This window comes from Danio rerio, chromosome 10 (genome assembly GCF_049306965.1).
Source record: "Danio rerio strain Tuebingen ecotype United States chromosome 10, GRCz12tu, whole genome shotgun sequence".
Classification (NCBI taxonomy): domain Eukaryota; kingdom Metazoa; phylum Chordata; class Actinopteri; order Cypriniformes; family Danionidae; genus Danio; species Danio rerio.
Window position 1 is genome coordinate 10,382,127 of NC_133185.1, and position 15,849 is coordinate 10,397,975.

The window sequence follows — 15,849 nt, forward strand, 5'->3', positions numbered from 1 at the left end:
TTTGAGAGCAAAATTTAACCTCTGAAGAAATGTAATTCAACATCTTTTGAGTCATCACAAGCTGGCTTTGAGGAAACTGGTACAACAATAGATCAATGGGAGAAGAAGAGGCTGGTTGAGCTGTGTTGAAAAGAAACACAAATATGGGTGTCCTTCAACAGTTTGACACCAGATTTATTATAGTAGCTATTATACATGCTTTATTACAGTAGCAATCTAGTTAAATTTTTCACATTAGTCTGTTGAAACAAATACGTATTAAAAGGCACCTATGATGAAAATTATCTTTTGTAAGCTGTTTGGACAGAGCTGTGTGAAGATATAGCGTGTCCACAGTCATATTGGAGCGATGGAAACACAATAAGTCTCTTTTTTTTAAATTTCCTGACGTTAAACTTGGTCCAAATTCCTGCAATTCAGAGGCCACCGCAATGTGACATAGGAGTGCGGTTTTCCCTGTTTACCAAATTGATTGACAGCCACATATTTACATGTCTCTATAGAAGAGCTGTGAACCTACACTAGTCTCACGGTTCGGTTCGGTTGCGATTATCATGCCATCGATTCGGTTCAATTCGATATTTCGGTGCATCACAGTGCATTGACGGTGCTTTTCATACAAAGTTTTATTTTTTCTTTACAGCAGCAGTTCTTGTATTAAAATGTATGAATATATTTATATTTATATACTATTTGTAATACAATTTTGTCATTAAATACAAATAGTCAGAAATATAAACTGTACCTTTAAACAACACGAGCATTTAGCAAATAATATAAGCAAATATAAATATCCAGCTCACTTTCTGATTCTTGTCTAGTTCTCTTACACCTCTTTAATTGGTCACACCCTCAACAAAAACCGGTTGCGATTGGCCCTTGCGCGCTGCACTCTTCACATATGAGTGATACTGATAATCGGCGGGTGGCAGCGGCGATCACAGCTGATGCGTGATAGACACGGTGGAAAAAACTCTGCAGACACGCGCTCTACACGAAGGCTACATGCATCAGAGCAATAGAGAGAGAAACTGGCTTATTTGCATTAAAGGCACAGGCAACAAAAACAGCTACAGTTTCCTAACAGCTCTAATTTCCCAGATTCAGAAAGCTATAATAAATAATCTGATGGATGTTTTGAGTTGAAACTTTACAGACACATTCTGGAGACACAAAAGACTTATCTTAAATCTTTAAAATGTGGCAAAATAGGCGCCCTTTAAAATGGAAAATGGAAAGTTTTTTGTTTATAAGTGTTGCATACAGAAGATTGTTGCCAGATCTACCCCTGTTTACACAGATCTGCAAAAACAACAATGTTGTGTTACACATACCAGGTCAGTATGGCAATGGCTCTTTTTGTAAAATACAAAAAAAAGCATACATTGTACTGTATGAACACTAAGGCCCAGTCCCAATTCTATTTTTGTACCATTACCCCTTCCACTTGGCTCTTGAAACCGAGTGTAAAGGGGAAGGGCTTAAATTCACTGCTAAGAAATGGGACAGCACTATAGCACCTGCACACATCATCATATGTCATCGCGATCTCTTGGTTCTTATGAGATTGATGATGGCGACTGCTGTAGTCATTCCAGTGATTTGTAATGTGTAATTTTTTTGGTTATTATCATCAGGAAATCACAGAATTGATATTATGTATCATAACAATCTAATGTGGCAATAAGATCGTAACTATAGTGCGCACTTACACAGTGGCCGAATTCATCTGTGTTAACACACCAAAACAACATTAACATTATAGCAGACAGTGTAAAAAGCTCATTCCCAGCCACTAGACTTTTCTGACAGGGTATTGGAGTGTCATCGAGTGTCAGAATGTTGTTGGACTGCTACACAGTAGTTATTATTATGGATTATAACGAAATTTAGCAATTTTTATTGACTGTTATACACAAACACCGTTATGAAGGTATTAAAACATGCGCTTCTTTGTTGTAAAGATTCGTAATAATGACACAAAAATACAAATTTGGGCATCTCTTTACTTCTGGGTGCAGCCAGGATGACGTTGTAGCTGGTGTATTCTGGGAAATTTTCTTACCACTTGGTTTCGAGTGTGGTCCTGAAAAATCTCAGTTTAAATGGTTATCTAGCCCTTCCCCTTATCCCTACACCTTCAAGCTAAAGAGAATTGGGACAGGGTAATGGGAAAGACTAAGGAGTAGAATTGGGATTGGGCCTAAATACAAATGCACTTATGTCACAGATTTTTCAAAAATATTTACAAATGTAATAATAGTTTTCTTCTACCACCAAAAACAATGTCTGTTTAGCTCAGGGGTGTCCAAGCTCGGCCTTGGAGGGCCGGTGTCCTGCTGAGTTTAGCTCCAACTTGCTTCAACACACCTGCTAGGATGTTTGTAGTATATCTAGTTAGAGCTTGATTGGCTGGTTCAGGTGTGTTTGATTGGGGTTGGAGCTAAACTCTCCATGACACTCTCCTGCCCTCCAGGACCGAGTTTGGTCACCCCAGGTTTAGGTTGTCTATTCAACTAAATAACTGGATTTTAATAACACTTGCGGAGTTCATGATTTAACCCTATAGACATTTAACATTTCGTTTGAAGCACATCAATTCTTCAGGCACTATTTTACTAAAATTTGATCGACTCTTTGAATTCCAAAGAAATTTAATTTGATTTACTATCTATATTTCCAAACCAATATTAGGAAATCAGGTGAAGTGTTTTAGCGAAATAGAAACATCTGCTTGATAACACTAAAGTAAAACGTTCATAATAGCTTATCTGTCTTTCATATTATTACCATTTTTCTTCCACTGGGCTATTGGGAAAACAAAAAAAAACTGTGATTTAAACTTTAAAGTGATGGTTCTTTTTTGGTTATCAATGAAGCACCTTCAAATCCATGAAATGTTTTACACCTCAGGTTTCTATATAGTTAGAAGGGGTTCTTAAAATTAATAAAATGATCTTTATTCTATAAAAAATGGTTCTTTGATTATCTTTTCCCTATAAATGTAATAGCTTTTCACTAGAAATGTCTCTTTGATGTCATCACTGTAAAAACTATATTTTACATTCTTTAAATAGGGTAGTTCACCCAAAAACTGATGATTCTGTCATCCTATACCCACCTTACAAACATCTTTAACCTCCTTTCTGTTGTTTAACATAAAATTAGATATTTTGAAGAATGTTGGAAACCGGTCACCATTGATTTACATGGTGTTTGTTTTTTCTACTGTGGATGCCAATGGTTACTGGTTTCTAACATTCTTCAGTTTTTCTTCAGAAAATAAAAAAAAACTCCTAAAGGTCAGTAAATAGTGAGTAAATATAAAATTTTGGATGATCTATCCCATAATATCCTTATCTCTCACATTATGGCATTTATTATGCCCTTTATAGTGCCCTCTAGTGGGAATGAGACATAATGCATGCCTGATACAACAACATTGACTCAACCATTGGCAAACATTTGTCACTTGATGGTCTGATGGCTCGAACAAAAGCAGATGCGGGAGTCATTATTTTTGCATTTCTATTTTGTGATGAGTGTTGCACAGAAACCACACACTTTGCCTTTAAGTCGACTTGTCTTTCAATGTAATTTTATATATTGGCATTGCAGCTGTGCCTTGTGGTGATATTTCTCCGCTTCTCTTTCTTCTCTTTTATTAGGAATCTCCACAGGACAGTGCCATCACTCGGGACATTAACCGTACGTTTCCTGCACACGACTACTTCAAAGACACAGGGGGTGATGGGCAGGACTCTCTCTATAAGATCTGTAAGGTGAGCAGATGACCTGTCTGACCGCTTCCTTGAAATTCGTCTGCTCAGCTCAGATTCTGCACTTCTGTTCGGCTACGGTTCATTTATCATCTACAGCTCTGCATAATCAGGGCTGCCATCCAGAAAAAAGTTAAATGTGCACTTTTAGACTGTTCCAGATTCTTCATAAACTTTTATTTTAGCGCTGTTGTAGATAGATAGATAGATAGATAGATAGATAGATAGATAGATAGATAGATAGATAGATAGATAGATAGATAGATAGATAGATAGATAGATAGATGGATGGATGGATGGATGGATGGATGGATGGATGGATGGATGGATGGATGGATGAATAGATAGATAGATAGATTTCCACGTGCTGTTCAATAAAGAGAATATATTTTAGAATATATAAAATATATTATTATTCAGCATAAAGTGGCACGTTGGGCAAGTTAGGTTAATTAGGCAAGGCAACAGACGTTTGTTGACGTTTGTTGCCAATCAAAAAAGAAAAAAAAAAAAACTACAATAATATCGACCTTAGCAGTTTTTAAATTTTTTTCTTTTTACTTTTGCTTAAATTAATAACCAAATATTTATTGCAGTCAAAGTAAAACTGAAATAATACTTTCTCCAGAAGAAAAATAAAAAAGTGAAAAAATATCCTTGCTCTGCTAAACATTACTTGCGATATATATATATATATATATATATATATATATATATATATATATATATATATATATATATATATATATATATATACAGGAGCACTTATAATTTTGTCATTGTATATCGATGGATAAATAGATAGAGAAGGACAGACAGATAGATCTATATAAAAATATATAGATGAAGACTTCAGATGCAAAAACCTCAGCGACATCTGAAACGTCCATCTTAAATGATCATCAGTAATCATTTTTAATGACAGTTGTTTTCGCTTCATTTTTTTTTTTTTTTTGCATACTGTTTATGAAATCAATAAAAATTACCTAATAATTGCCATGCAAAACTAAAATGACTGAAAGTACACACAAGAGAAAAATCTGAGAAAAATTCTAATGTTCGAATAAAATTTTAAATTACACTTTTTTTTTAGAGGTTTTTGCATCTGAACTTATCAGATATAGATGGTTGGATGTAGACAAATGTATAGATGGTTGAGAGAGTTATTTGAATGATATACAGATTTATACTGTAAATAGAGGGATAATATCTAGATAAACTTATCACAATATTTTTATGGTTTTAATGCCCATAGTCAATAAATCTTTAAAAAAAGAGCATATTATGAGCAGTTGAAGTAGTATCAGCACATTTACGGTAAAAGTTTAGTAACCGAAATCACCTGTTTAACAACAACAAAAGCATCTTTCAGACTTTCTCCTAAAAATAATGAGGTCAGTGGGTTTAATATGAAGCACACAAAGGAGATTGATGGCTCGGTTTCCATTATTGGGCATCTCTTAATAATTCACCTCTCTCCGACTGGTACCGCCATCATTCATGCAGCACTATAGATTTCTCATATTGACTACACAGTATGATTCGGCTCTCTCAATCCACAGTTCACCAAGTTTATGAGCACAGCAGTTTGTGATTGTCACAATATTAGCTGATGTTTTTAGCACAGTTTTCAGAGGTATGTAGGCCAGTCTGTAAGCGTTCTGTCGATTTCTCAGGCCTCATTTGCACTTCTGCATAGGTCAGAGTGACAAGAACTGCAGCATTGGATTTGGCTTCAGTGATTTTAAACAACGCATGCGTTTCAAAACCAGTCATGACATACCAATTGATACAATTATTTAAATGTTTTTAATATCTTTCCATCCAAATATGTAAATGAGACAAATCTGAAATATTGCTTAAAATATTTGCAAGTCAAGCACCGTTTCCATCTGTTGAGTTAAAGAGAACAAACTCAACACTTTCTGATAAACTGTTGCCAAATATCAAAAAGAAATATGACATTGCCTGAGGTAAGAGAAGCCACTGTGGGCCTTGTTTACATAATAAATTGCTAAAGCCTCAAAAGATGAAGATGAAACACAATGAACATGCGGTGGCTTTTGGAGGCGTGAGACCACTCTTTGGGAGCACAGATGCTCAAAACCAAACCTTTTTAATGATGGACTTTGGGCAATTTTGGCATTTGGACATTTTTATGATAATTAATTAACTCAGTTTTTTTTAAATGACCAGAACAATATTTCAGATAATTTACAATCAGGTCGGTCTGCTGGTTTGTCCAGTAATGATCAGTTTAAAAAAAATCATGAGACTTTTTTTTTTTTGGTAAATTATTTTCAACTGTAGGTTATGCAAGTTTTTTCTTATCAAATTAAAAAAAAAGCTGGTAACACTGACTACGTTTACATGGACATTAGTAATCGAATCATTTGCCTTTATCTGAATAAGGCAATAATATGATTAAGGTGTTTATATGAGTTGCTTTTTGAATGTTTCTTTCATGATCTTGTTTTTTTATGTTTTAGCGCATAATACTATTAATGTCATTGCGTCAGCACGCTATCTTCATTTCCTCCGGAGTTTAATGTAATTTTGGGTATTTCATTTTTATTTTGTGGACTTTAACTGCAGTTTTGTACTTGACCTTTCATTTAGGAATATTTCATGTATGCCTCTCGTGACAAACGAGATACTGGATGAGAGTATGAACTGCTGGAAGAGTTTAGTTTTTACGGAATTTCAAACTGCGCTCTGAATGGGAGAAAAAAACCCACGCATTTTGCAGTGTATATGTCTGTGGTCTTTAGTGACTTGGTAGGTGCAAAGAATAGTGTCAAACAGCCGAGTGTGTGGATTATCCTGATGCAAAACACTGTGGTTTACCTGTCTGTACTGCACTTTAATAATGCGACTACAGTCTACAAACTCCATATGTCTTAATTTGATTTTTGTTTAGTTCTTTTATGACCTTAATCTAATTAAATTAATCAAAAATTGCTGTTTTCATGATAGACTCTTAATCAGAGTATTGTCTTAATCGCATTAAAATCAGATTATTGGGTTCCATGTAAACTTACTGAAGCACTGAGTTGAAGGGGTGTTCATGAGACTGTCATAAAACCTGTATTATCATGTCATGACACGTCATAAACGTAAATGAGATTTTATGCATGCTTATGACAGCTGTTAATAACTGCCATTTGCTCAGTTATGACATTTCAAAAGCAAAGATGACATTGTTTGTAATGACAACATGACATAAACCAATATATCACAACCAGTCATTCTTATGACAACTTGACATTACCAAGACAACAAAGCTTAACATGATTGTCATGAGGCATTATGATTGTGTCATAAATATTTTTCTGATCACTTTTCCAGTAGAACAAGCTTTATTTGTTTTTAAAATGTCTTATTAAAAGTGCCATTACTCATAATTTGTAACAGCGTCGTTTATATTTAATGACATTTTATATGACAAATTGAACTTTTTCCACTGTAGTTGAGGTCAAAAATATTAATAACGTGTTATAAAATTCATGACACATTTTTAATGGCTTAATTATAATCATGTTTATGACAGATTTATGACAAGTTTTTATTGTCTTGGTAATGTCAAGTTGTCATGACAAACAAACAAGGTTATGATGTATTTGTTTATATCAAGTTCTCATGGCAAACAATGTCATCTTTACATTTAAAACATTCTAATTGAGCGAATGACACTTACAGTTGTTATAAGCATGCATAAAATCTCATTCACATTCATGACATGTCATGTCATGATTATCCTACTTAGTTGTCCATGTATGTCTTTAATGTGCTTTTTTAAAATGTATGCAAATCTTGCCATTCACATTAAGCATTTTGTATGTGATATTCCAAAATATCTATAAAATAGGTGGACGGAAACAAAGCTGCTTTGTCAGATTATGCTATTTTAACCTCTAAATTACTGTTGCTGTGGACACACACATACATGAACTATACAAGGTAAAATAATTAATTTGATTCAACATCCTTTAAAAGAAAAAACTGACACTGTCTGGTGTCCCAAGATCTATTGTTTTTTTTACAAAAATCATCAGAAAAAAAGGCATTGTTCCAAATTTCATCTAATATTGTGTATTCTGAGCCTGGCAAAAGAATGCTTGTCTGTTTATTTAGAGCATATTTACCCATAATTCCTCTAATATTCTGTATCTTCTATCCTCCAGGCTTATTCTGTTTATGATGAAGAAATCGGTTACTGTCAAGGGCAGTCCTTTCTTGCTGCTGTGCTGCTATTACACGTGAGTATCAACGCAGATTAATGCAAAGTTGTTTATAAAAGCTGACATTTAATGTAATGATATACAGTGGGGGAAAAAAGTATTGAACACATCACCATTTTTCTCAGGTAATATATTTATAAAGGTGTTGCTGACTAAAAATGTTGGCTTGGATGTTATTAACAATCAATAGAAATATATATAAGCAAAGAAAACAAAACTGATTAGTTTACAAATTAAGTTATGTGCAATAAAATGAAATGACTCAGTGACAAAATATTGAAAGGCAGTGAAAGCCCAGACAGCAACTGAAATCTCGCAGTGGTTTTTCAGCAACCTTCTGCCCTTTCTCATTGTAAATTAATATTTTCTGCTTCAGTCCAACATCTGCATTATCAGGATGATAAAGATGAAACTTGGGTGGACAATTTAGTAAAACAATGATTTAAAACAAAGCCAAGGAAATTCTCATATGCTATCAGAGAAAGAATATAAAGCTGTAGAATGGCCCGGCCAATCCCCTGACTTAAATCCAATAAAAAATACAAATTAAAGATCAGATTTTATAGTTTTTTACACTGTTAAAGTCTGTGAAAAATCACACCTAAGCAACTTCATTCTCCATTTAAGAGGCATCTTTAAACTGCCATGACGAAAAAGCCTTTTATATTAAATATGTTTCAGTAGTTCAGTGCTTACTCCATGTCACATTCCAGTATTAATACTCAGAACTATTTTTTCAGATGTGTATTTTGTTTTCTTTTATTTTTATACTTATATTGTTTGAGGTTTTACCAAAATCTGGTTTGATTCCATGTCATCAGCTACTTAGAAATATTATTCTCAGGCGTGTTCAATACTTAATTTCCGCCACTGAATTTGTGTGTTGTCACTCGCACAGTATATCATGCTTGAGCTGTATGTCATTTTGTACTTTAAAAGGTGAGGCAGTGCCATCTGGTGGATGTGTGTTTTGGTATTTTGTCAACATGTTGTGGTTGTATTATCGAGCTAGGTGATGAGTTTCTGTGTTGTTCATGTGCAGATGCCAGAAGAGCAGGCGTTCAGCGTGCTGGTCAAGATCATGTTTGAATACGGTCTCAGGGAGCTCTTTAAGCAGAACTTTGAAGACCTGCACTGCAAGTTCTTCCAGCTGGAGAGACTCATGCAGGTTACAACCATTGCTGATTTGCTTATTGTGATACAAATAATGACATTATACTAAGGCAGAAATCACTGCATAGTAATATTTTGTCATCATTTGGGAAATATTTTAAAAAGACAAAACATTCAAAGGGGGTTTAATCATTTTGATTTCAACTCTATATGATGCACTAAAACTGATTTGTGATTTAACATTTGTTCTAAAAGTTTAATTAACTCATGTTTGAGAAATAGAGAACTGCAAAATATAAGTTCAGACTTATGTATTTCTGTATTTCATTTTATGAAACAGGCCCCATTCTAAGAAAAATTGCAAAATAATAAGTTCAGTAAAAAATAACAGTGAATAGTAATATATACTTGCAACTGTGGGAAAAAATATCTGATTTATACAGTTAAAGTCAGAATTATTAGCCCCGTTTTGAATTTGTTTACCTGTTTTAAATATTTCCCAAATGATGTTTAACAAAGCAAGGAAATTTTCAGTATGTCTGATAATATTTTTTTCCTTCTGGAGAAAGTCTTTGTTTGTTTTATTTCAGCTAGAATAAAAGCACTTTTTTATTTAAAAAAAATATATTAGCTCCTTTAAGCTATATATTTTTCTGATAGTCTACAGAACAAACCATTGTCATACAATAACTTGCCTAATTACCCTAACCTGCCTAGTTAACCTAATTAACCTAGTTAAGCCTTTAAATGTCACTTTAAGCTGTATAGAAGTGTCTTAAAAATATCTAGTTAAATATTATTTACTGTCATCATGGCAAAGATAAAATCAATCAGTTATTAAAAATGAGTTATTAAACCTATTATGTTTAGAAATGTGTTGAAAACATCTCTTTGTCAAACAGAAATTAGAGGGGGAAATGTAGATGTATCAGTTATGAGAAAAACTTCAGAACTAGAATTATCAGAAACAAAATGAAATATTTGCTTAGAATTGTAATAAACAAAAGTCAGAATTGTGACAATTTTTTTTCTCTATTCCATTTACATCTTGTGTTGTGAATAGTGGCTATTTTTGTGAATGCTGCTTTGTCTTGTAAATCTAAACTTTTTCTTACAATTCAGAGTTTTCAGCACTGTTACTTCATTTTTAAGCTTAGATAAACCCTAAGTAATTATTTTAATATTTATAGATTCTTAAAAAAAAAAAATCTTGAAGCACATGGACATACTGTTTATGTATTTGTTTATTAATTTGCTTTCCTGATGAGCATGACTTAAACAGAAATTAACTCTTTTTCTCACTATTTTTAACTTTTTTACCATTATATTTCAAATAGACTCACGCGGGTCCAGTACTATGAGTTTTTTCTGCCTCTCTGTATTGTAGGAATGCATTCCAGACCTGTACACACACTTCCTGAACTTGGGTTTGGAGGCGCACATGTACGCCTCCCAGTGGTTCCTCACACTCTTCACAGCCAAATTCCCTCTTTACATGGTCTTTCACATCATAGATCTTCTGCTGTGTGAGGTACATTGTCATTAACACCTGCTTTGATGAATTATAAAAATAAATTTGAACATTTTTGTTTCATAAAATTATTTTGTTTTCCTTTTTGTTTTGATTTCAGGGCATCAGTGTCATTTTTAATGTGGCTCTTTCATTATTGAAGGTAAGGAGGTGCTCATGATATCATTAACTGCAATATTTTCTCAGTTGTTTCACCATTGAACCATGAATATTCTCTACAGTCTTGTGTTATATCTTGAAAATAAACCCCTTTTTTCCACCCATGCCTCATCCAAAAAGTTACAGCTAATAAAGAGCCGGACATAAAATTGTGTTGGAGTCCCGTATAACTGATTTAAATTAATTAAAGCTCACAAAACATTTACGTTTATTGCTAGAATCATTTTGCAATGATTTCAATACAGTTCAATTAGGCCTTAAGACATGTAAACCCCTCCCTTCCACAAGACAGTTCTGCTCTTGTTGGTCAGCAAGTGTGCTTTGATTTGGTTTTTCCTTATCTATAGCTTGTCGGAAATTAAACACCTATTTCTGATTTTTTTGAAAATATAATGATTCATTAAGGCAATTTAGACCAGACTCCCTTTTTTTAAGAGACAATATGTCAGGGATAATGTACATCAAAGCTGTTGTTCTTGCAAAATAAAGCCAGACACAAAGCAGAAGCTGTTGTATAAGACTGAATTGCTTTATTCTGCCAGAATTACTGCCTAGGTGTGCATTATCTTTCTTATTACACAACTACTTGATACAAAAATAAATAATTAGAAACAAAAATTAAACAGAATTAATTAAACATTAAGCTTAGAAAATAAAATGGCTGAATTCAGCCTACACTAACTTAAATTGTATTCAGTCAGAAGATAGCACCAAACAGTCAGGAACAGCAGCTTAACAGATGAGCCAGCTCGATCTCACGAAGAAACTATTTTGTTTTTTCAAACTATTTTATGTATTGTCAGAAAATTGGCTAAATTTACACGATTTCCCTTAGAATATACTTTATATTATAAATTATTATTATATATTATATTACAGATTATAAAATAATCTGTTTTAAATCAAAACATTTCTAATGGTTCTGTTTATGTTTATTTAGTATTGTTGTGTTAGAAACACATGCATGTCCCATTGTTTTACAGCCAGCTTGAGTTATAAATAAAAAATAATTATTTAAAACACATTCAGATTAGAATATCTTAAATTAAAGTTCTTTTGTAAATCTTAAAATTCTTTTGTTTTTAATTGTAGCAATAACATGGTAGTATTAAACCTGTTTTTTAAGAAGTAGCTGATCAAATACAATACAATTGATACATTAATTATTTTTTATTATTAATTATTATGATTTTCACATTACGATTTGTATGAAAACGTACGATTTTTTAGAAGGAGGCATGCCCCCAAGCCCCACCCCTAATAGTCCTAATTTGGTGATCAACAAATCGTAAGAAAAGTATGAATAAGGTAATACAAGCAAATACTATTTAGCCACTAAATCAAAAAGTTACAAATTGCCACAAGATTGTGTTAAATAATCATATAAATAAGAGTGTATTCAGTAAAGGTCCAGATAATTCAAAGTTCCTTAATAAGCATGTGTTGAATCAGTTGTTATCTGAAAATAGCATACCTTGTGATGTCGAACTGACCAATCAAAATCCAGAATTCCAGAGATCTGTTTTTTTTAAACACTTTTTTTTTTTTGCATTTATTAAGTAGATATGACAATATTTTAGAGAGTAAGTGAAGTTGTAGAGAGCCAGGGGGTAGAGACGGGAAATGTCCTCGAGCCGGGATTCGAACTCGGGACTCCCTGAAGTGCTATTGCACCATATGTCAGAGCGCTAACCACTAGGCTATTGCACCAAACTTTTTATTAACTATTTTTTATAAGGCAGACTGATTATAATGAAAGACAGAAACATTACAATCTGCAAATACTATTTTTTTAAAAAATCCATATGATATGACCTGCTCTTAAAAATGATGTACACAACATAATTGGCAGCTACAACATAGCATGATCAGATGTTCCTCAGGGAATCTTTCATCATTACCATCACCTGTCAGGAGGCAGAGAATACTTATTTATGCCATTAATAACTAAACATCACAATTTGATCGCTCTTTCTCTCTACAGACATCTAAAGATGATCTGCTGCAGACGGATTTTGAGGGTGCACTGAAGTTTTTCCGAGTGCCTGTGCCCAAGCGCTATCGCTCTGAGGAAAATGCTAAGAAGCTCATGGAGTTAGCATGCAGTATGAAGGTAACCAAGCTGTCTGCAGGACATGTTTAGCGATGTGACCCAAATCAGATCTGTTCAACTCTCTGTGTTTTGTGTTTGATGTGATGATCATCAAATTTATTGACAGAAAGGAAAAGAGTACAATGAAAACACTTAATCATGTTATAATTGTTATTATTATTATTTATTTATTTTTTATTTTTATCAGTTGCTGTTAGTGTTCATTCATTCATTTTCCTTCGGCTTAGTCCCTTTATTTATCCGGGGTGGCCACAGCAGAATGACCACCAACTTATCCAACATATGTTTTACACAGTGGATGTCCTTCCAGCTGCAACCCATTACTGGGAAACACCCATACACACGCATTCACACACATACACTATGGACAATTTAGTTTATTCAATTCACCTGTTGGGCATGTCTTTGGACTGTGGGGGAAACCAGAGCACCCGGAGGAAACCCATGCCAACACAGGGAGAACATGCAAACTCCACACAGAAATGCCAACAGACCTTGAGACTCAAACCAGTGACCTTCTTGCTGTAAGCCGACAGTTACAGTCACCCTGTTAGTGTTTTTTTTTTTAAAAAAATTTTTTATTAGTATTATTTATAATTTTTCTGCAATCCTTATATAATGTATTCTCTTGTTCTGGGTATACATAATTCTTAGTTTATAACTTGAAAAAAATGCAATAATCATATTTATTTCAAACAAAACAATATCAAATCAACATAAATATAACCTTGATACATTTTTAGTTAAAATAGATTTATTTTATTTTCAAAAATTTTTATATTTAATGGAAAGAAAATGTGTTTTCCTTGGTTCAGTGGTTCATGCTTTGTATGTTTAACATTATTCAGTGCCAAAAGTGATTACATACACAGAAAAGACCAATTATATTTAGCAAAAATTATCATTTTATTTAGCAAAAATCTGAAAAACGACAAGCTCATGATTAAAATTGTCATTTTTTTTCAATTTTTACATTTAGTTTTTTTTAATCAGTATAAATTATTATTATTATTTTTTTAAATAAAATCAGTTCTCCTGATTGTCCAGCAGAGGACACTGCAGGAGTAAAAAAACTAAATCGCTCCTGGTTTTTTTAGTGCTTCTGTCCGAGTGTTGTTCAAATTAATTTGTTTTTAAATTGTTATTATTATTTTAGCATAAATGTAATTCAGCATAACGATGAATAGTGTAAATTGTTAGTTAAATTAAAATCAAAAGTTCAGTTAAAATTATAAATAAAAACAATAGTGAATTTGATAATGCTACTTATTACATTAACATTAATTCCTAAAACTTTTATTCGAAATTTTAAAGTAATAGATCATAGCATTATTTACTTATTCTTGAGTCCTTCCAAAACTTTAATTTTTGCTCATCTTTGAAAATACAAATTCCTTAGTTTTGTCCATCTATTGATTCATACAACCAAAACTCTAATAAATCCATTCTTATTAAGCACAACAGATATTTCAATGTAAAATAATGATATGATATACTTATCCTGTCCTGTCCATATCCCATCCGTATTAAATTTTATTATTTTTTATTTATTTTTAAAAAACTTCTTACTGACAAATGGTTTTAAATACAGTGATTTGAAATATAGTGGTACATATTTAAATAGTACTTTGGGTAAGCCTTTATCAATAATGAATATATAGACTTATCACACAACACATGAACATGAGCTCAATCATTTTTGGTGATGCCATACATATAAACCAATTCTAGCAACATTTCAGCTGATTGTGCAACATCTCTATCTCTATTAGAGGCGGCAATGTCAGTTTCTTTAAAAAAAAACACTATAGTATTTACTATGAGTTACTATAATATGGTTTCACATGGGTGCCTAGCGAATGAAAATAGATCTGGTAGCAGATATCATAGTCACTGTTACTTTTTATTTTGCAATTTTTTAATTAACATTTATTATTATTTATTTGTTTAGGATATACATTTTCAGATTCTGATTTCAATGCCCAATTATTAAGTTTTTAAAATGACTATAATTAAATGAAATTTTTCTAAGAATAAAACATTGTTTTCTTTGAAGAGTGTACTTGCGTTGCAATGCCATTACAGTTTCAGTTTCCTTTATTTATGTCATTCAAATCATCACAATAGAATTGTAATGCAGAACGAAATTACGTTCAACAGACCCAACAAGAACATAAAAAACATCACTATAAAAACACTATAAAATCCTAACATGATAAATAAGCTTTTATAATTCCATAAAAATATAAAAAATATAATTATATAAGATATCACCCATTTTTAAAAAATCTCTGAAGAGAATAACTCAATACTTAAATACCTATTTCACCATTTGTTGTAATATTAACAATTTATGCTAGTTTAACAAATTTATTTATTTTTAACACTAGCTATCAACAATGTTTAAGAAATGGTATTATTCAAAAGTCTTATAATGACAGGATAAAAACTATCTCGAAACCGCACTGATTTGCTCCTCAGACTTCTGTAACGCCTGCCTGATGGCATGAGTGAGAGCAGGCTATGGCCAGGGTGGGTTGGATCCCCTAAAATGTTATTTGCCCTGACAGACAACGTCGTTGATAATTACATTGTCATTCTGGCATTTTATAATGACTGGCATAAACTGGTCTTAAAACGACAATAATATTGTTGATTGCAATATATTTTGGTGCAATATATATATTTTACTGTGACCCTTAAATATTATTTTATTGCGTCACAAGTTAAAAATTTTGCCTCAAAACCCTTTTATATAACACACTGATCTGCATATTTTAATTCAGTCTAATTTATTTATTTATTTATTTACTTATTTTTTAATTACCACTATTTCTGTCTGTCTGCATGTGTACTTAAAGTATGTTTGTTTTCTCCTTTGGTTCCTCATTTCCATCAAAACAAGATTGCTCA

General features: G+C 32.5%; 1 protein-coding gene across 3 annotated transcripts in view; it reads left to right on the forward strand.

Annotated features, from left to right (window-relative positions):
• The window catches only part of rabgap1 (RAB GTPase activating protein 1), a 149,972-nt gene that overhangs the window by 104,124 nt on the left and 29,999 nt on the right, over positions 1–15,849 (forward strand). For all 3 annotated transcript variants that reach the window (XM_073914455.1, XM_073914456.1, XM_073914457.1), the window contains 6 exons: positions 3,669–3,782; positions 7,964–8,038; positions 9,063–9,188; positions 10,521–10,664; positions 10,765–10,806; positions 12,808–12,936. In XM_073914455.1, the coding sequence (XP_073770556.1) occupies positions 3,669–3,782; positions 7,964–8,038; positions 9,063–9,188; positions 10,521–10,664; positions 10,765–10,806; positions 12,808–12,936 (630 nt within the window). The remainder of the gene's footprint in view (positions 1–3,668; positions 3,783–7,963; positions 8,039–9,062; positions 9,189–10,520; positions 10,665–10,764; positions 10,807–12,807; positions 12,937–15,849) is intronic.